Source organism: Gouania willdenowi, chromosome 7 (genome assembly GCF_900634775.1).
Source record: "Gouania willdenowi chromosome 7, fGouWil2.1, whole genome shotgun sequence".
NCBI lineage: Eukaryota > Metazoa > Chordata > Actinopteri > Blenniiformes > Gobiesocidae > Gouania > Gouania willdenowi.
The window spans coordinates 26,073,580-26,096,476 of NC_041050.1; the positions used below are offsets into that span (position 1 = coordinate 26,073,580).

The following is a 22,897-nucleotide window of genomic DNA, read 5'->3' on the forward strand; positions in this document are numbered from 1 at the left end:
GAAGCATTTCAAGGTCCTGGTGTGGCTTAGCCAGTTTCCAGACCTCAACCCAATAGAAAACCTGTGGAGGGAGTTGAAAGTCCATGTTGCCCAGCGACAGCCCCAAAACATCACAGCTCTAGAGAAGATCTGCATGGAAGAATGGGCCAAAAATACCAGCGACAGTGAGTGCAAACCTGCTGAATACCTACAGGAAATATTTGACCTCTGTCATTGACAACCAAGGTTACATTACAAAATATTGAGTTGAACTTTTGTTCTTGACCTATTTATATTTTGCACCATTATACAAAGAAAATCTTAAAAATAATACTATGTGATTTCCTGGTTTTTTTCCCCCCATTCTGTCTCTCACAGTTGTAGTGTACTGATGATGATAATTACAGACTGGGACAACTTGCACAATCGGTGGCTGCCAAATACTTTTTTGTCCCACTGTATTTGGCTGCTTTAACCTTGGAGTTTTGTGTGCTTTTCTGTCATCCTGTGTATGTTTGCTGTTTCATGTGTTATGAGTCATTTTGTGAATTTGTATTGTCTTTTTTGCACAGTGATACTGAAATGCACTTGTTGATCTGACCCTGCTGTATGTTTTTACCTATGTGTGTAAATATTCATTACAACTATGTGTTGATGTTTTTTTTTTTTGAATATGTATTTATGTATAATTACAGTGGGCCAAAAAAGTATTTAGTCAGCCACCAATTGTGCAAGTTTCCCACTTAAAATCCTCATAGGTAGACCTCAACTATGAGAGACAAAATGAGAAAAAAAACTTTTTCCAGAAAATCACATGGTAGGATTTTTAATTAATTTATCAGCAAATTATGGTGGAAAATATGTATTTGGTCATTAACAAAAGTGAACCTCAATAAATTGTAATGTACCCTCTGTTGGCAATGACAGAGGTCAAATGTTTTTTTAAGTCTTCACACACTGTTGCTGGTATTTGGGCTCATTCCTCCTTGCAGATCTCCTCTAGAGCAGTGATGTTGTGGGGCTGTCGCTGGGCAACGCCCTCCAAAGATTTTCTATGGGGTTGAGATCTGGAGACTGGCTAGGCCACTCCAGGATCTTGAAATGCTTCTTACAAAGCCACTCCTTTGTTGCCTGGGCGGTGTGTTTGGGATCATTGTCGTGCTGAAAGACCCAGCCATGCTTCATCTTCAATGCCTTTGCTGATGGAAGGAGGATCAGGATCAAACATACAGATTCTGGATCAGTTTCAAATATAGAAAAATCATTGTCAAAAATTTAAAAAAATCATATGAGTTTGTAACTGACTGATCTTTATGAAATATTATTTCAGGTTGGTTCCTCAAATTAGAGTTTTTTCTGGATCAGATCAGGTTTGTGTCTTGTATTTTTGTTGTCATTTTCTGTTTTTTGAGTCATATTATGGATTTCTGTTGTCATTTTGTTTATTTTTTAAAGTAGTTTTGTGTATTTTTGGAGTCGTTTATTTTCTTTATCATTCTTGCTGTTTTTTGTATTTTTCCATCATTTTGTATTTTCACTATAGTGAGCACAAACAATTAGACCAAGGGCCACATGTGGCCACCAGTCGTCTGTGTCTGCTTTAGTAGAACATTAAAAATGAAAGGTCTTGATGATTTATAATGTACATGACTGTTACTTCTACTCCTTTTCTGGGTGATTGTTTTCCAAAAGGACTTCATGGTGAGGCTCAAAAACTTGAATGTCATCTCACATGATGCTGGTCTCTGATTGGTCATTTTAAATCTCTCATGCTGAGGCTGGAGCACCTTAAACCTTCCAACTTTAATTATCATATTATTGGATCTGAATAGTTTCAATGCTTGTGTGATCGACACGGAGTATATAATGCTTTGTTATGAGTGTCCATCTAAAATAAGCAGCTGCTGTTTTCCCTTCTTTTGATGAAATAAGTCACATCACATGTATACTTGATAAAATACAACTCTTGAAACCTGTAGACAAGGCAACGGAAAGACATAAACCGTAGAAAGACTTTTTTTTATTATAGTAAAACAGTAACAAAAAGAGATTTAAATGACATGGTTACATATTTTTTCTTAATTAGCCTTTAACTGTATATAAGGTAAGACTGCTATAAAGACATTCTGTGCTTAAATGCAGAAAAAATTAATTCCTGTTTTCACCATCAACCTCCTCCTAGTCTTTGTCAGAGAACACATACACAGCAACAATTTTTCTATTAAAAGCCACTCATTTTTTGATAGTAGAAGATCTTACTGAAAAGCTGCACATTTAATGAAATTGAGTGTAGAACAAGAAATATTACACATCTTCTATACTAATAAAACTGACATATGAATACATGTTTTCTGGAGGAGCTCTTTGATCCAGCTACTGGCTGATGGTTTTGGTGTAGCTCTGAATGAGACCTTGGAAATGCTGCTGAGTGTTTTTCTCAGGCTGAAACATGATGATGTAACATTTTGGGAGGAAATACCAAAGAAGAAAAGAGTAGAGGCTGCATAGCACTGCCAGAGCATTCAGCGTTAGGATGTGTCTGCCATGATAAAGCATGTACTCTGTGGCAAAGATGACCCATGTGAGGATGAGCAGCATCAAGCAGAAGGTGATGGATTTGGCTTCATTGTAATTTTTGGGCAGGTCTTTCCCCATGTAGGAGAAAATAAAACAAAGGATGCAAAGAGTTAAAAGAAAAATCACAGATGTAGATGTTGCTTTCAGATTAATGTCACAATTTAATATGATTTTGTCCGGGTACCAAAAGGTGTCATAGTAAGGTTTGGGAGGATCAGAGGAATATCCAATGAGAAGCACGAGAGCCTGGATGACAAAGGCCACACTGATCACCACCCACTGACCGTGATACTTCACCCACCAACTTTGAAGTTTGGGAAATTTTGCAGCAATTTTAAAAATGCAAACAATCTGAAAAGAGCGCACAACAAAGCAGGAAACACACACAGTGTAGAAGAGAAGAAAAGGTAAGAACCTGAAGATACAGAAAGCCACTGATGGCTTCCCAAAGTAGAAGAACACACTGATACTACTCAGACTGAGGCAGCCTAGGATGAGGAAGCACATTGGTCCTCCAGCAGATCTGACCACAGGTGTGTTGTAGTGAAAGGCAAAGAGGACACACACAGCTAGAGTGAGGACCACTAAGAGCCCAACGATGACCATGAGCCCCAAAGCTGCAGGGTCTGTGAATGGCACGTACTCCACCAGCCTCAGATTACACCTCGTGCTTCCCTCTGGAGACCACTCTGTATCACTGCAGGCTTTACACGTGTATGGATCCTCTGTGGGACGCAGGGGAACACATGTTAGCCAAGTTAATGTGTTCTGTACACATTTATTCAAATCTATTAACTCGACAAAAACAGCACCATCAAAATCAAGGCACGAATACACAAATTTACATATGTGCGAAAAAAGTTCAGCTGGCAGTGAAAACAAGATGGAGCATACACAGGTCTGGGTCCTGGTCCTGTTTGATCATTGGTCATTAATGCAGCTGAGATTAAATATTTTTATCAGATAAAGACATCATGTAAGCCTCATAGATCAATAAATTAAAGATCTTTTGCTTGGAATAAATATACAGTATGAAAGATTGAAGTTTCTGTTCGAAAAATTGTTTTGATCTTCACTGTAAACAGTCTCCTATTGACATTGTCGGAAAAGTTTTGCGCATTGTATTGTGGGATGTAGAATCCCATAGAAGGATGCAAAGAAGTGTTTTTTTTAGTGATGCACGATATAATTGTCCCGTTATCATTATCAGCCAATACCGGAATCGGCCGATACCAGCCTTAAAATTAACTATGGGATATCGGTCATGTCTCCGATATATCTGTCCGACATATCGCTTTCTTCCTTCTTCAACCCATAGACATCGTATTTATAGACACCTCATCACCTGCGGAAAGCTGTAAAAATATTGGCATATCAGTCAAAATTAATTATCGTGCATCACTAGTTCTTGGCTTTTTTTTGCTCTAGTTTGTTCCCAGTGTTCCCCGTGATATCACCTCACGCTGCAAGACACTCAAATTCATCCAGATTTGGATCTTTCCTCATGAACCCTAAAATAAAGACCCGCCATTGTTTAACTTTCATTACGTGAAAACACCATGATTAGTTGGGAAGTGACCTTGACAGAGTTTTTTTGTGCAAATACAAGAAAACATATAAAAAAAAGAAGTAAAAACACTTCAATGGATGCATCCATCTAAGGGACTCATTTTGTACAACCATGAGATGGTTACCCTGTTGTTGGATTTATGTACATTAGTGGGGTGTAAATAATTACATAGTGTTGGTTTAATTCTTTATTCTTGCATCTATGTTCACGTGTTGTGTCGCAGCTGTAGTTTAATGAGCAGCGGGCCGGAGGTTTGGCGTGTGTGTGTGTGTGTAAGTTTTTAAGTTTGAGAAGCAGTTTACTACTTGTTTGAATATTTATTCTTCTTAATGTTGATGCTATTTTGAACAGAAACTTGAACAGTTTGTTGCTTAATTGCGCATCTGACATCACGTTTTTTTCCTTATGTTCTGGGGTTGTGTTGGAATGGACTATTATTCATGGTTTCTTTTTGTGTTTATTACTATAATTATATATATTTTATACTCAATAATCCTGTTAATAAAATATATCTTCAGTCAGGCCAACTTTTGTCAAAGCTATTTTCAGGACAAGGACGAACAGTTTCATGAGATGTCTCAATATTTTTTACTTGTTCTTGTTCTATATCGCCTGTTTTTATTATTTGTTAAATATTTTTTACTTGGTGTCCTTCTACCTCACCTTTGTTAAATTCAATAAATGTTCCTTTTTTAATACAGACTTGTACCATTTGTTGTCATCGTTGTGTTATTTTTATGTGGTAAATTGAGAGAGCAAAAGTAGTATCGGCTCCAAATATCGGCTCAAGAAAATCGGCAGTCCGTATCGGTCATCGGCTAAGGCTGATGGAAAAAAAAAAATTGGTATCGGCACTAAAAAAACCTATATCGGTCGATCCCTGGTCAAAACTGTAGAAACTGAATTGCCCTTCAGGTCTGAATAAAGGTGTCTGTGTCTGTATTTGTATCTTTACATTAAACTGATACAAAGTACCTGTGATGTTGATGAAAGTTCCAGTTCGACAGATTTGACAGGTAAAGCAGCATTTGTGAATCCCATCCTGTTTCTTTGCATAACCTACATTACATTCCTGGGAGCACAGTGAAACGGGCACCTTGAAAATAAAACCAAATAAACCACAAGTATAAGAATACAGACTTATTTACAGTTCAGATAAGAAACTTTTTCACCAATTCACTGTGGCTTCTCAGCATTGCTGCTGCCTTCACAATCTACCATTGTCCACATTTTAACCATCATGGTTTTTTCTGTCACAGGCATTGCTAAGCAAATCCGACTTTGCGTTCGTGCAATCAACCACAGACACATCCGAACAGAAGTGGTAAAACACACACAAATTGTGCAGATCTCCATGAACATTGAAAACAAATAAAGCCGTGTACTTACATGTCCATCCATGTGCCACTGAATTTTACTGCTGTTAATGAAGAAATTTACTTTGGGTTGAAATGTAAAGGCGCCGACTTCCTGCACCTCACCGTAGCGGTTCCAGAAAACTATTAAATAGGACCCAAACATAGGCTCACCGTTCTCATTGAAGTGAATAGTTTGGTTTAAAAGTGTAAGTTGGATTTCTTCAGTGCTGCCAGAACCTGAAGCAGAAGAATAATAAGAAAAAGTAAAGATCAAGATTTGAATTGTTTAACAATATCTTTATCTCTGCTTTTGTGAATTCCTGCCAATATTTGTACTAATGAGCGTCTAAAATCCCTTAAACTTAAGCACTTTAACAAATTAAGCAAGAATAACAAACTGAATAAAAATGACCTAAAATAATGTCTTAGACAGTAAGAGAAAAACTGAAGTACAAACCATCAGTGATACCTAAAGTTCAATGGAATGACCGGACTAAAACATTCATTTTCATATAATAACAATAAAAACAACGTATGGATGTGATGCTTTAGACCAGTGTTTTTCAAACATGGGGTCGTGACTTAATCAAGCCTTTTCTATGATTCCACACTACAAAATAAGTAATTATAGCATTTCAATTACCCTTGGAAATGCTCAAAATTGATTTAGCGCAATTAAAACTTGTAATAAAAACTCCTGAATTTCTAAAAAAAACTCAGATATCACTAAAAAAAATGTACTCATTCATGAGGAGGTTTTTTCAGACGTTTTGATATTGAAATGTATTGCAAAAGTGCAAAGGAAATTACACATCGCAGGACGTGACGTACCTGGTCACATCATGTAATGTACCTGGTCACATGACCACTTTGCTCTGAGAAAACATGGCACAATGCGTGTGGATTTTTTAGCATTAAACTGGTCCAGAAACTGGTCCATGCTTTTATCTCCAGCAGACTGGACTATTGTAATGGTCTTCTGACAGGAATCGCCCAAAAGAGCATCAAACAGCTACAGCTGGTTCAGAACGCTGCAGCTCGAGTCTTAACCAGAACCACGTTTTAAAGTCTTTACACTGGCTCCCAGTCAGCCTCAGAATAGACTTTAAAGTTCTGCTGCTGGTGTATAAATCTGTGAATGGGTTTGGTCCAGATACATCAGTGAGATGTTAGTCAGGTATGAACCCAGCAGGTCTCTCAGATCTATGTACACAGGTCAGATAGTGGAGCCCAGAGCTCACAGTAAACATGGTGATGCTGTGTTTAGTTGTTATGCTGCAAAAAAGTGGAACAAACTTCCAGCAGAGCTGAAGTCAGCATCCAATGTGAACATTTTTAATTCAAAGGCACTTTTTTTCTCTACTGCGTATGATTGAGAGGGAGATTTTTGGTCATGTTGTTGTTGATGTAATTGTTGATGATTTTAAATGTTTTACTGATTATTTTAATGTTCTTATTGATTTTTAGGCTGTTGAGTTAATTGATGTATGAGTTGCCTGATGTATGAAATGCGCTATACAAATAAATTTGCCTTGCCTTGCCTTAAAAATGATTATGCCACATTAGACAGCAAACAACAATGGAAGTGTTATAAGGAGGTTCTGAGTGCAGTGGGGGATGAGATTGCACGGGGGTTACGAGGCTCCTGCTCAAAACAACTTTTAATCGAAACACACACAATGTGCAATTATACATTGTTGAAATTAAGGTTGCTATATCGGTATGGTATCGAAAGTGTAAAAGAAGTATCGAGAAATCTTTGGTTCGGATCCATTTGACAATACTAAGTTTTAGCAGCTACTAACATTTTTTTGTATTCTTACCATGTATGGGAAAACTCTGATGCTGTCATTGCATTTACCCCCCTCACATTGCAACACATTGTGCAAGGCATGAGCAATGGCATAAACAGCAGCGTAAACAGGGAAGGAATACGTCGGGTCTGAAGAAATGATGTCTTCTGGGGTCAAGTTACTGTAGTTTCCTGCCTGATTACACAAACAGTTTCCTTTGGCATCTTTACATATCATATGGCTTCCAGTAGAATGGATGAAATTCTGAAAGCCTGGTATCTGTATGACGGGCTGAGCCACGCCAAGCACTGTCCCGATAGTTTGGATCCCCTTTAGCTTGCGGAGATTTTTGTTTAGGGACCATGTGTCCGTTGCTATCCACACCCTGTTGGTCACATTCAGCTGTACCGCTTTCTCAATGAGAACTTCAGCAAGTTGTTGTATGAGAAAGACAATAATGACTCGTATTTTTTGTGCTTTGATGCTTTTAAATATTTCATTGTAGTCTGTAGCTTCAGTGACACTTTTGGTATACCCAATGCAGATTTCACTGTCCTTTATTGTATTTTTGAACAGTTCCAGAGCATCAATACCGAAGTCATCGTAGCTGTTTAGAAATGCAACCCAACGCCAGTTGAAGTATTCCAGAATCTTAACTAGCATTTCTACAACAGCTTTATTTGAATTCACTGTTCGCAAGAACGAAGGATATTTAGTTTTCTCTGAAAAGGCAGAACTTGCTGCTCCATAACTGACCTGATAGACGAGACAGAGAGAAACATTACAGATAATAATGACACTTTGCATCCAGAGTTATCTGCAAACTTACCACAGAGATGAGGTCCACCATGAAGAAGGGGGCTGTGGTCACGGTGTCCCCGCTTGTATAAGGGCCGACCACTGCAATCACTTTGGGCCCCACTGACAGATGTGAAAATCATATGAGTTTGTAACTGACTGATCTTTATGAAATATTATTTCAGGTTGGTTCCTCAAATTAGAGTTTTTTCTGGATCAGATCAGGTTTGTGTCTTGTATTTTTGTTGTCATTTTCTGTTTTTTGAGTCATATTATGGATTTCTGTTGTCATTTTGTTTATTTTTTAAAGTAGTTTTGTGTATTTTTGGAGTCGTTTATTTTCTTTATCATTCTTGCTGTTTTTTGTATTTTTCCATCATTTTGTATTTTCACTATAGTGAGCACAAACAATTAGACCAAGGGCCACATGTGGCCACCAGTCGTCTGTGTCTGCTTTAGTAGAACATTAAAAATGAAAGGTCTTGATGATTTATAATGTACATGACTGTTACTTCTACTCCTTTTCTGGGTGATTGTTTTCCAAAAGGACTTCATGGTGAGGCTCAAAAACTTGAATGTCATCTCACATGATGCTGGTCTCTGATTGGTCATTTTAAATCTCTCATGCTGAGGCTGGAGCACCTTAAACCTTCCAACTTTAATTATCATATTATTGGATCTGAATAGTTTCAATGCTTGTGTGATCGACACGGAGTATATAATGCTTTGTTATGAGTGTCCATCTAAAATAAGCAGCTGCTGTTTTCCCTTCTTTTGATGAAATAAGTCACATCACATGTATACTTGATAAAATACAACTCTTGAAACCTGTAGACAAGGCAACGGAAAGACATAAACCGTAGAAAGACTTTTTTTTATTATAGTAAAACAGTAACAAAAAGAGATTTAAATGACATGGTTACATATTTTTTCTTAATTAGCCTTTAACTGTATATAAGGTAAGACTGCTATAAAGGACATTCTGTGCTTAAATGCAGAAAAAATTAATTCCTGTTTTCACCATCAACCTCCTCCTAGTCTTTGTCAGAGAACACATACACAGCAACAATTTTTCTATTAAAAGCCACTCATTTTTTGATAGTAGAAGATCTTACTGAAAAGCTGCACATTTAATGAAATTGAGTGTAGAACAAGAAATATTACACATCTTCTATACTAATAAAACTGACATATGAATACATGTTTTCTGGAGGAGCTCTTTGATCCAGCTACTGGCTGATGGTTTTGGTGTAGCTCTGAATGAGACCTTGGAAATGCTGCTGAGTGTTTTTTCTCAGGCTGAAACATGATGATGTAACATTTTGGGAGGAAATACCAAAGAAGAAAAGAGTAGAGGCTGCATAGCACTGCCAGAGCATTCAGCGTTAGGATGTGTCTGCCATGATAAAGCATGTACTCTGTGGCAAAGATGACCCATGTGAGGATGAGCAGCATCAAGCAGAAGGTGATGGATTTGGCTTCATTGTAATTTTTGGGCAGGTCTTTCCCCATGTAGGAGAAAATAAAACAAAGGATGCAAAGAGTTAAAAGAAAAATCACAGATGTAGATGTTGCTTTCAGATTAATGTCACAATTTAATATGATTTTGTCCGGGTACCAAAAGGTGTCATAGTAAGGTTTGGGAGGATCAGAGGAATATCCAATGAGAAGCACGAGAGCCTGGATGACAAAGGCCACACTGATCACCACCCACTGACCGTGATACTTCACCCACCAACTTTGAAGTTTGGGAAATTTTGCAGCAATTTTAAAAATGCAAACAATCTGAAAAGAGCGCACAACAAAGCAGGAAACACACACAGTGTAGAAGAGAAGAAAAGGTAAGAACCTGAAGATACAGAAAGCCACTGATGGCTTCCCAAAGTAGAAGAACACACTGATACTACTCAGACTGAGGCAGCCTAGGATGAGGAAGCACATTGGTCCTCCAGCAGATCTGACCACAGGTGTGTTGTAGTGAAAGGCAAAGAGGACACACACAGCTAGAGTGAGGACCACTAAGAGCCCAACGATGACCATGAGCCCCAAAGCTGCAGGGTCTGTGAATGGCACGTACTCCACCAGCCTCAGATTACACCTCGTGCTTCCCTCTGGAGACCACTCTGTATCACTGCAGGCTTTACACGTGTATGGATCCTCTGTGGGACGCAGGGGAACACATGTTAGCCAAGTTAATGTGTTCTGTACACATTTATTCAAATCTATTAACTCGACAAAAACAGCACCATCAAAATCAAGGCACGAATACACAAATTTACATATGTGCGAAAAAAGTTCAGCTGGCAGTGAAAACAAGATGGAGCATACACAGGTCTGGGTCCTGGTCCTGTTTGATCATTGGTCATTAATGCAGCTGAGATTAAATATTTTTATCAGATAAAGACATCATGTAAGCCTCATAGATCAATAAATTAAAGATCTTTTGCTTGGAATAAATATACAGTATGAAAGATTGAAGTTTCTGTTCGAAAAATTGTTTTGATCTTCACTGTAAACAGTCTCCTATTGACATTGTCGGAAAAGTTTTGCGCATTGTATTGTGGGATGTAGAATCCCATAGAAGGATGCAAAGAAGTGTTTTTTTAGTGATGCACGATATAATTGTCCCGTTATCATTATCAGCCAATACCGGAATCGGCCGATACCAGCCTTAAAATTAACTATGGGATATCGGTCATGTCTCCGATATATCTGTCCGACATATCGCTTTCTTCCTTCTTCAACCCATAGACATCGTATTTATAGACACCTCATCACCTGCGGAAAGCTGTAAAAATATTGGCATATCAGTCAAAATTAATTATCGTGCATCACTAGTTCTTGGCTTTTTTTTGCTCTAGTTTGTTCCCAGTGTTCCCCGTGATATCACCTCACGCTGCAAGACACTCAAATTCATCCAGATTTGGATCTTTCCTCATGAACCCTAAAATAAAGACCCGCCATTGTTTAACTTTCATTACGTGAAAACACCATGATTAGTTGGGAAGTGACCTTGACAGAGTTTTTTTGTGCAAATACAAGAAAACATATAAAAAAAAGAAGTAAAAACACTTCAATGGATGCATCCATCTAAGGGACTCATTTTGTACAACCATGAGATGGTTACCCTGTTGTTGGATTTATGTACATTAGTGGGGTGTAAATAATTACATAGTGTTGGTTTAATTCTTTATTCTTGCATCTATGTTCACGTGTTGTGTCGCAGCTGTAGTTTAATGAGCAGCGGGCCGGAGGTTTGGCGTGTGTGTGTGTGTGTAAGTTTTTAAGTTTGAGAAGCAGTTTACTACTTGTTTGAATATTTATTCTTCTTAATGTTGATGCTATTTTGAACAGAAACTTGAACAGTTTGTTGCTTAATGCGCATCTGACATCACGTTTTTTTCCTTATGTTCTGGGGTTGTGTTGGAATGGACTATTATTCATGGTTTCTTTTTGTGTTTATTACTATAATTATATATATTTATACTCAATAATCCTGTTAATAAAATATATCTTCAGTCAGGCCAACTTTTGTCAAAGCTATTTTCAGGACAAGGACGAACAGTTTCATGAGATGTCTCAATATTTTTTACTTGTTCTTGTTCTATATCGCCTGTTTTTATTATTTGTTAAATATTTTTTACTTGGTGTCCTTCTACCTCACCTTTGTTAAATTCAATAAATGTTCCTTTTTTAATACAGACTTGTACCATTTGTTGTCATCGTTGTGTTATTTTTATGTGGTAAATTGAGAGAGCAAAAGTAGTATCGGCTCCAAATATCGGCTCAAGAAAATCGGCAGTCCGTATCGGTCATCGGCTAAGGCTGATGGAAAAAAAAAATTGGTATCGGCACTAAAAAAACCTATATCGGTCGATCCCTGGTCAAAACTGTAGAAACTGAATTGCCCTTCAGGTCTGAATAAAGGTGTCTGTGTCTGTATTTGTATCTTTACATTAAACTGATACAAAGTACCTGTGATGTTGATGAAAGTTCCAGTTCGACAGATTTGACAGGTAAAGCAGCATTTGTGAATCCCATCCTGTTTCTTTGCATAACCTACATTACATTCCTGGGAGCACAGTGAAACGGGCACCTTGAAAATAAAACCAAATAAACCACAAGTATAAGAATACAGACTTATTTACAGTTCAGATAAGAAACTTTTTCACCAATTCACTGTGGCTTCTCAGCATTGCTGCTGCCTTCACAATCTACCATTGTCCACATTTTAACCATCATGGTTTTTTCTGTCACAGGCATTGCTAAGCAAATCCGACTTTGCGTTCGTGCAATCAACCACAGACACATCCGAACAGAAGTGGTAAAACACACACAAATTGTGCAGATCTCCATGAACATTGAAAACAAATAAAGCCGTGTACTTACATGTCCATCCATGTGCCACTGAATTTTACTGCTGTTAATGAAGAAATTTACTTTGGGTTGAAATGTAAAGGCGCCGACTTCCTGCACCTCACCGTAGCGGTTCCAGAAAACTATTAAATAGGACCCAAACATAGGCTCACCGTTCTCATTGAAGTGAATAGTTTGGTTTAAAAGTGTAAAGTTGGATTTCTTCAGTGCTGCCAGAACCTGAAGCAGAAGAATAATAAGAAAAAGTAAAGATCAAGATTTGAATTGTTTAACAATATCTTTATCTCTGCTTTTGTGAATTCCTGCCAATATTTGTACTAATGAGCGTCTAAAATCCCTTAAACTTAAGCACTTTAACAAATTAAGCAAGAATAACAAACTGAATAAAAATGACCTAAAATAATGTCTTAGACAGTAAGAGAAAAACTGAAGTACAAACCATCAGTGATACCTAAAGTTCAATGGAATGACCGGACTAAAACATTCATTTTCATATAATAACAATAAAAACAACGTATGGATGTGATGCTTTAGACCAGTGTTTTTCAAACATGGGGTCGTGACTTAATCAAGCCTTTTCTATGATTCCACACTACAAAATAAGTAATTATAGCATTTCAATTACCCTTGGAAATGCTCAAAATTGATTTAGCGCAATTAAAACTTGTAATAAAAACTCCTGAATTTCTAAAAAAAACTCAGATATCACTAAAAAAAATGTACTCATTCATGAGGAGGTTTTTTCAGACGTTTTGATATTGAAATGTATTGCAAAAGTGCAAAGGAAATTACACATCGCAGGACGTGACGTACCTGGTCACATCATGTAATGTACCTGGTCACATGACCACTTTGCTCTGAGAAAACATGGCACAATGCGTGTGGATTTTTAGCATTAAACTGGTCCAGAAACTGGTCCATGCTTTTATCTCCAGCAGACTGGACTATTGTAATGGTCTTCTGACAGGAATCGCCCAAAAGAGCATCAAACAGCTACAGCTGGTTCAGAACGCTGCAGCTCGAGTCTTAACCAGAACCACGTTTTAAAGTCTTTACACTGGCTCCCAGTCAGCCTCAGAATAGACTTTAAAGTTCTGCTGCTGGTGTATAAATCTGTGAATGGGTTTGGTCCAGAATACATCAGTGAGATGTTAGTCAGGTATGAACCCAGCAGGTCTCTCAGATCTATGTACACAGGTCAGATAGTGGAGCCCAGAGCTCACAGTAAACATGGTGATGCTGTGTTTAGTTGTTATGCTGCAAAAAAGTGGAACAAACTTCCAGCAGAGCTGAAGTCAGCATCCAATGTGAACATTTTTAATTCAAAGGCACTTTTTTTCTCTACTGCGTATGATTGAGAGGGAGATTTTTGGTCATGTTGTTGTTGATGTAATTGTTGATGATTTTAAATGTTTTTACTGATTATTTTAATGTTCTTATTGATTTTTAGGCTGTTGAGTTAATTGATGTATGAGTTGCCTGATGTATGAAATGCGCTATACAAATAAATTTGCCTTGCCTTGCCTTAAAAATGATTATGCCACATTAGACAGCAAACAACAATGGAAGTGTTATAAGGAGGTTCTGAGTGCAGTGGGGGATGAGATTGCACGGGGGTTACGAGGCTCCTGCTCAAAACAACTTTTAATCGAAACACACACAATGTGCAATTATACATTGTTGAAATTAAGGTTGCTATATCGGTATGGTATCGAAAGTGTAAAAGAAGTATCGAGAAATCTTTGGTTCGGATCCATTTGACAATACTAAGTTTTAGCAGCTACTAACATTTTTTTGTATTCTTACCATGTATGGGAAAACTCTGATGCTGTCATTGCATTTACCCCCCTCACATTGCAACACATTGTGCAAGGCATGAGCAATGGCATAAACAGCAGCGTAAACAGGGAAGGAATACGTCGGGTCTGAAGAAATGATGTCTTCTGGGGTCAAGTTACTGTAGTTTCCTGCCTGATTACACAAACAGTTTCCTTTGGCATCTTTACATATCATATGGCTTCCAGTAGAATGGATGAAATTCTGAAAGCCTGGTATCTGTATGACGGGCTGAGCCACGCCAAGCACTGTCCCGATAGTTTGGATCCCCTTTAGCTTGCGGAGATTTTTGTTTAGGGACCATGTGTCCGTTGCTATCCACACCCTGTTGGTCACATTCAGCTGTACCGCTTTCTCAATGAGAACTTCAGCAAGTTGTTGTATGAGAAAGACAATAATGACTCGTATTTTTTGTGCTTTGATGCTTTTAAATATTTCATTGTAGTCTGTAGCTTCAGTGACACTTTTGGTATACCCAATGCAGATTTCACTGTCCTTTATTGTATTTTTGAACAGTTCCAGAGCATCAATACCGAAGTCATCGTAGCTGTTTAGAAATGCAACCCAACGCCAGTTGAAGTATTCCAGAATCTTAACTAGCATTTCTACAACAGCTTTATTTGAATTCACTGTTCGCAAGAACGAAGGATATTTAGTTTTCTCTGAAAAGGCAGAACTTGCTGCTCCATAACTGACCTGATAGACGAGACAGAGAGAAACATTACAGATAATAATGACACTTTGCATCCAGAGTTATCTGCAAACTTACCACAGAGATGAGGTCCACCATGAAGAAGGGGGCTGTGGTCACGGTGTCCCCGCTTGTATAAGGGCCGACCACTGCAATCACTTTGGGCCCCACTGACAGATGTGAGGATGTTTCAGCCCAAGGTCGCACAGCACCATCAATTGAGATGAGATCCAAAATACTAAAAAAGCTTTGTGTTTCTGAGCAGTGGTCAAATATTTCATAGCCAAGAGAGACATTTGGCAGCAATTGAGTGGAATTATTGATCTCCTCAATGGAGAATCGCATCAGCTGAAATCTTCGATAACTTGACAAACTGAAGAATTGACTTAAAAAACAGAATAGAGGATAAAGCTCATTTTCCCACCCAGCTAAATAACTAATCAATAACCTTTTTGTTGTGTAATGTCCTCTCATTAAGGTTAAGATTTCCAATGTAACTCACCTTGAGCAGTCAATGGTTGCAGGTCGGTTTTCCCGCTGGTAGACACCGGTATAATGAATACCAAAGAGTCCCCCTAAAAGATAATCTCCTTCCAGGTTAAAGTCGGAGGCTTTGAGAGTGATTAATGTGTGCAGGAAAATTCCCAGGAGCCACCAGGAGGCGAAGGACGGCTTCATTTCTGGAGGTTCTCGCTGTATTAAGATTAAAATGCAATAAAAAGAGATTGCTTCTTCCTTTGTTGAGCAATATTGTAACGCTCAGGCCTCATTTCCATGCATGTGGGATTGTAGGAGGCATGATGGATATACTCATAAGAAAAGAGTTCACAAATCAGAATGCAAATGTTCTGGAACAGTTGGATAATGAGTTAGGGTGGCACAAAAAAATGTACACACTGCTGTTGGTGCTCACAGTTCACTGTGAATCCAAACATTTCATCACAGATTAATGGATATATGTTTGAGTATTTTAGGAGGGAAGTTTAATAAAACCTTTTTTTGACACTTAAACCTTTTTTCTTAACAAAATTATGGAAATAGTTGATACCAGCAGTTAAAGTGTAGCTGTGCTAGGCATGTATGTAACAAAAAATGCTTAAATGTATTACCAATGAACAAAATATACACACTTGTATTTAAAAATACACATTTAATGTTTAGTTTTATGTTATGTGTAATGTTTATCTGCTCCTACAAGAATTCTCAGATTTATCCAGGTTTTAATAGTGCTTTTCTCCACATTTACATTTCCTTATAGCTTCTCAAATTGTGTTGTGCGCCCCCTGGTGGTGAATAGAGATATGACAGGGGCATGACAAACTTTAGGTTATTTACATATCTCCGGTTTTATGAGTAATATGAGTGAGATGTCTCACTATGGGATGCAACCTCTGTCTGCATTCCTCAGAAGCATTTTTTCAATCTGCTAATCCTGATTGGCTGTGAAGCGCGTCAGTCAGCTAGGGACCCTCCCACCTTCTATAAAAGAAGGACACGAACAGATGCGCCCCATTCAAAATAAGCACCTTTTCTCCTCGTTTGAGCAAGAAGGGTTGTGTGGTGAGACATTTCATTCATATTAATCATAGAACCGGGGTTATGTAAATAACCTAAAGTTCGATTTCATAATATTTTGTGAGATGTCTCACTATGGGATATGAAAACTCTTGTATTGCAGACATTCTTATCGAGCGGCACCAGCCCTCAGGGCAGAAGTCTGATCACATCAAGACAGTAATACCACCCGTGCTACGCAAGGGGTGGAAACGTCCAGCATGTAAATGCAGACAAACGTGAGGAGCAAGGTCCAAATTGCCGTCGTACAGATGTCCTGGACAGCCACCCCCCTGAACAAAGCCCAGGATGTGGCAAGTTGAGTGTGCACACAGACCAACAGGCGGCTGCAGACCCAGACTCGAGTAAGCCAAAGCAATAGCCTCCGCCACCCAGTGTGACAGGCGTTGCTTAGTAACAGGCTTCCCCCCTTGGGGGGATTGGCCCAGGAGACGAACAGCTAATCACTTCTCCTGAGTCTCCTTGTCATGTCATAAGTGCAGATTGCACAAACTAGACACAACCCATTAGGCTGCTACTCACCCTGTGAGGCAGAAAATGCCAAAAGGTCAATGGGGGAACATGAGCCCACAACCTTCGGCACAAAAGCCGGGTTGGGCCTCAAAATGATTCTTGCATCACCAGGAAAGAGCTGAGCTCACGACGGGTGGATTGAGAGAGCGTATTGATGTCACTGACCCTCTTGGCTGATGCCAGAGCCAGTAACAAGACAGCCTTAAGACAGGCAAACTTTAGGGCCATCTCCTCCAGTGGTTCGAATGGAAGACGTTTAAGTCCCTCCAGAACCACCACCAGATCCCACTGTGGCACCAGTGGTCTGGACATTGGGAGGAACCTGCGTGCTCCTAAACCGGCAGATCAGTGGGTGCTGACTCTCTGGTTTGTCCCCAAAGCAAACATGCCAGGCGGCGATCGCCACCAAATACACCAATTTCACAGTGGAAAAGGCTTTGTTTTTGTCAATCAGGTCCTGCAGAAATAACAAAATCACTCCTGCCGGGCACTGAAAAAGGATGTGGCTCCTCTGGAGTACAATCATAAAGAGATCTAGTGGCGGAGGTTTGAGCATTCTGTATGGTGGAAATTACACTCTGTGATAATCCAACAGCTGATAGATTGAGTCATTTAGGGGCCAAGCTCACAGCGCCAGACGGTCTGGGCGTGGGTGAAAAATTGTGCCCCTCCCCTGTGATAGCAGGTCCCTGAGCAGCAGAAGCTGCCAGGGACAAGCACACAGCAGCTGGTGTATCTCCGCTAGCCAGTGCATGCACGTCCAATGAAGAACCACCAGAATCAGCATGTGGCCGCGTTAAAAGAAGCACGCACGGCCAATCGTGTGCTAGTGCGTTGCTCTCAGTGAGAGGAGACCCCAACATTTCACAGGATCAGTTTGCTTGCTAGTAAAATAAACCGACGGGAGTGTAACCCACCCTGATGGTTGATGTATGCCACGGTCGTGGTGTTGTCTGTCCTCACCAGGACATAATTTCTCCTGAGAGAAGGAAGGAAGTTAATCAGAGAGAGGAACACCGCTGACAGTTCCAAGTAATTTATGTGAGCACGCTGGAGGACCGCATCCCAGCGACCCCTCACAGATCTGCCCTCGTGGACAACCTTAGCTTGTCAGACTGCCGTCTCTGGAGACCACCTTCCTGGACGTAACGATGCCCATTCCATCAGGAAGCCTGAGGCCTGACAGTGGCGCAGAGCTGCGCTGCACACCGGCGTAACCAAGACTCTCCGTGCCCCATGACACCCCATGTGAGGCCACCCACAGTTTAAAATCCCTCGCGTGAAGGTGTCCAAGGCAGATCACAAAGATGGCCGAAGCCATCAACCCGAGTAATCAAAGACATAATCTGAACTGAACAGTTTGGCCGAAACAACGTGAGACACGCCCCGAACGTCTTCACCCTCTCCGCCAGTGAAAGGCACCGAGCGCAGGGACAGACCCAGGAAGATTATTTCCTGTGTCGGGGACAACATGCTCTTTTTCGCATTCACCAAGAATCCCAGATCGGACAGGTGATTTAACAAAATGCGCGTAATGCGCCTTGGCCTCCTTCTTTGATTGTGCCAAAAGCACCCAATCGTCTAGAAGCTTAGTCAGGCAAATGCCCCGCCTCCTCAGCAAAGCAATCGCTGCATCCTTGCAGCACACAAACACCCTCAGGCTCAAAGAGAGGCCGAACGGGAGTACGCGGTATTCATAACATACCCCCTGGAAAGCAAACCATTGGTACTTTCTGTGATGGAGATATATCAAAACATGGAAATATGCTTCCTTGATATCGACAGATGTGAACCAATCGCCCTGTCGCACCAGGAAGGAATGAATGAGCAGACTGAAAGTGTGCTTCCTGAGGCCCCTGTTTAGGGCCCTAAATCCAAGATAGGATGAATCCCGGACCCCCCTTGTTTGGGGACCAGAAAGTACCTGGAGTAGAACCCCTCCCGAGACCAAGCGGGAGGGACCATCGAGATCGCTCCCCTGTGCAACAGGGAGGTGAACTCCTCCTGTGACACATGGCCGAATTTTTGTGGGCCTGAGAGTGAATTATGCCGGTGAATTGAGGAGGGACAGATGCAAATTGCAGCCTGTAACCCTTAAATATCGTCCGCAACACCCAAGGCAGAGCTGCGAGTGCTCTCCATCCTTCCACCTTAATGGAGAGAGAGGTTAAGCGCTCTGGTGCACCCACTATGAAAGGAGCCACTCGCAGTGCCATGGCGTACTCTCCTGAAGGCAGACCGTAAGCAGCCGGAGGACCCAAATGTGGCGTGATGGCGCCCCCCTTCGGAAGCCGCCTGCGCAATCCCTGTGGCAGTTGACCGCACATCACAAGAGGACCCATCCCAGAGTCGGCGCCAGGCGGTATTAAATGGGGGGCATTAAGAAAACTGAGGGGAGCACAAAAACCCTTTGCTACCCAACCACCCCCCGCACCATAATGTGCGCACCAACATTTAAAAATAAATAAATAAAACACCATTCAACATTCAAACATGATCCTACTACATCAAACAGCATGTAGTATGGAGGCATATAACTTTTTTGTGAGCGGGTGAATCCACAACCTCCTCAGCAGTAACAGCTATAATGTAAACAAACTTGTAAAACATCTTAGCGATGACGTTAGCCTGACAGTCAAGGATACATGAGTTTGTTTGTCACATACATACTTTATATACTACTACTGAATTGTACTTTATGACGTGTAGTGAAATATACATTAGGGTGTTCAGCTTTATGTGTACGGTGTGCAGCAGGGGTGAAAGAAAGAAGGTAAATATTATTGTAAATGAGCATTTAACGACAAGCTAATGCTAAATAAACACAGCCACAAAAACAAAGTTAGCTCGCTAACATACCTCTGATGAAGTAGTCGCTACAGACACGGGCAACAGCAGACTTCGCTCTTCCCGACTGCAGACTTAGGTTTAAAATCCACTTTTTACGGCGTTGTTCTGTGAGCTTTTACATTTCTCACCTTTGTGAGCGACAATCTTCGGTACTCTATAAAAGCTTGTTTCCTTTTCTTGATTAGAACGATTGGAGCAGCCGTAAACTCCACAAAACGTGGGCATTTTGATTATTTCAGACAGCAGATTCTCAAGCTTCACATCCTGCCCTCCATCTGTTTTTTTTGAGAGGGGTCCAGCTGCAGAACCTCCATGCCCCGGTCCGGAAGCTAATCCTCCATATATGGGCTCCTGCACAGCAGCTTTTCTCCTGAAGGTGGCAGTAATGCAACATTTTGGGTGCCAAATGCCATCAACAACCGCTACTCTTCTTCTTCTTCTTCTTCTTCTTCTTCTTCTTCTTCTTCTTCTTCTTCTTCTTCTTCTTCTTCTTCTTCTTCTTCTTCTATTGTTAGATGAGACAGTAGTGGTACATGTGTGTTTTTTCTCAGATCTGTCGATGTAAGCACAAAGCATTTTTTTTGAGCATTTTTCCTTAAAATAGGTACAATTTTAAAGCTTTCTATTATGTCATGCCATTGAAATTAGTCGCAAGGGTTAATTTTGATACCAGTAGATTGTAATAACAGTCGTAATCGAGTGCGTTTTTATAATAACGGTTTCACAGTTTACCCTGGGAAATATAAAAATATGGTTTGAGTTATTATTGTATTTGTGTGTCCATTAAAAAAGGATGGCATGGTTTGTCTTATTTAGCAGAGGTTCGTCATAATGTAAATTAAACCTGTACACGTTTTAAATGTAGATTTGAAGGTTTTGTTTCGACTGATACATAGAAATCATTCTCTGAGCTCTGAAACCAGCTTTTTAAACTGTAGAAACCTCTGTCAGTCTGTGGACCCAGGAACGTGGAAAGAAACAACAGGTTTGGACATAAAGGTAATTATATACAGCTATTTCATAATATGCCAATGCAAACTACAGTAGAACCACTAATGAATTTGCTTTTTTTATACTCAAGGACTTTCCAAGACAACCATATGGGGTTGACTGTGGAATATTCATTTTGATGGTGGGTTGCATTTAATTTATGTAGCCCATTCACTGTGTAATTGTTGACCATAAAATATAGTTTCATATACAGTATACCCTTTACACGGTACTGGAAGTCCCCTCTGACTTCTCAGTGGTAAGTTTATTTACTCTTTCAAAGTTTTCAATCGATGAAAAGTTAAACAATTGACTACAGTTAAATTTAATTTACTTTTGATTTGACCGCCTGATTTAAAAAAAAATATATATATATATATATATATATATATATAGGCTGATATGCCGGCTTTGAGAAAATGGTGGTGTCTCATGTTGATGGAGAATTTTGACCTTGGAAGGTAAGGTTTAAGAAAACCTCATTTATTTGTCAACAAAATTGATTTACTTGAGCGTCATAGCGTCATTATTTTTGTCCTTTTTATTTCTTTCTCTAACCTGTCACATTAGCCATGGCAAAAGGTTTTTTCACTGGACGGAGGACTCAAAAGCACTCATTTTGGGTAAGGTGAAATCAGTTTTCAGAATGAAAAAGAGGAGACTAGAAGCCAGCTCTGAGGTTTGTCATTTACATGTATATATTCCGTACATCTCTGTATCTATTACCTACATCTGTGTGTGTTTGTATTTGTGTTGAAAGAATAGGAAAAATTTAAATTGATTATGGATCGGAATCATTGACCAAGACATTATTTGGAACAGAAACAACAAGAACAAGACTCTCTTCAACGTCACGCTGAGGAAACAGTAACCGAGGAGGTAGAAATAAAACTCTGTTAAGCCCCATAAGGTGCTAAGATGAATTAAAGTGTGTATTTTTGTTGTATTAAAGGCTTATTCCCTTTTTTAACATAGATGACTGCACAGCAAAGGATTGTGGCAGACGGCAGAAAAGCTGCACAGTGGGTTGAGGAAAACAAACACCAGTGTGCAGCATAGGTGGAGGTACCAGCGGCCCTGCAGTTTGAGGAAGAGGAGCTGGCATATGCTCTCCAGCAGTGTGGCCGGCTTCTGAATGACTCTACACATGAGGACATTGATGAGGATGAAAAAAAGTTGATTTTGGAGCCATTCAAGTTTCTTTTTCAAAACACGGAGGACATGGAGCGGTTTCTAGAAGAAAATGTGGACAAGAGGCTAAACCTGGTTTATTGTGAAAGAATAGATTGTTGACATCTAACACCAAGCTCTGGTCTTAGAGTAATGTATATAGTTTGCTGTGTAGTTTTAGTGTTATTAATTTTTTTCCTTTTTCAATTTTATTTGTGTGTTTTGTCATTCATGGAGAGCACCTTAATGTCTTCGTACATCTGTACAATGACAATAAAAGCTTGTATTATAAAAGTGAGGTTTTTTTTCTCTCCCCACTGTAACTGATGCGTGTTTATGCGGAATTGTTTTCTTCTTAATTTTATATTTCGTTATGAGCGCTATGATTCTTTTAGTTGGCTTATTATTCTCCATGTTTCTTGCTTATAACTTCAGAAATACTGACGTAATACTTTGGAACAAAATTGTCCTTAAGGATCTTTGTAACATTTACTGTTAGTGCTCACCAATGTAAGGTTTTTGTGGCTCAAATGTTTTTGTATCTGGCATTGTGGACTTAATAGGTTAATCAGAGTGTGCCTAAGCACAATTGTAACACAATGTACATTTCATATTTTACTGATATCCTCAATATTAGATTTAGGATATATATCACAGTGACTATATTCCTTGAGGTCTACTTGTACGAGATCTGTGCTTTTACTTAAAAACAATATTTGATTATCAAGCCATGTATATGGGAAATCATTTCTTGTGTAGTTTATAAATGCAGATGTTTTTAAATTATGAACACATGAGACACCATCCCAGTAAAACCTTA

At 39.6% G+C, this 22,897-nt stretch overlaps 1 protein-coding gene and 1 pseudogene across 1 annotated transcript; both read right to left on the reverse strand.

Moving 5' to 3' along the window:
• Nucleotides 1–2,352: 2,352 nt before the first annotated feature.
• Nucleotides 2,353–8,208, reverse strand: LOC114466919 (taste receptor type 1 member 1-like; annotated as a pseudogene).
• Nucleotides 8,209–9,304: 1,096 nt separating this feature from the next.
• LOC114466958 (taste receptor type 1 member 1-like) lies at nucleotides 9,305–15,657 on the reverse strand. The gene is given in 7 exon segments (XM_028452831.1): nucleotides 9,305–9,370; nucleotides 9,372–10,234; nucleotides 12,051–12,171; nucleotides 12,465–12,671; nucleotides 14,259–14,984; nucleotides 15,058–15,364; nucleotides 15,482–15,657. Coding segments are annotated over 7 exon segments (2,466 nt in total).
• Nucleotides 15,658–22,897: the final 7,240 nt, after the last annotated feature.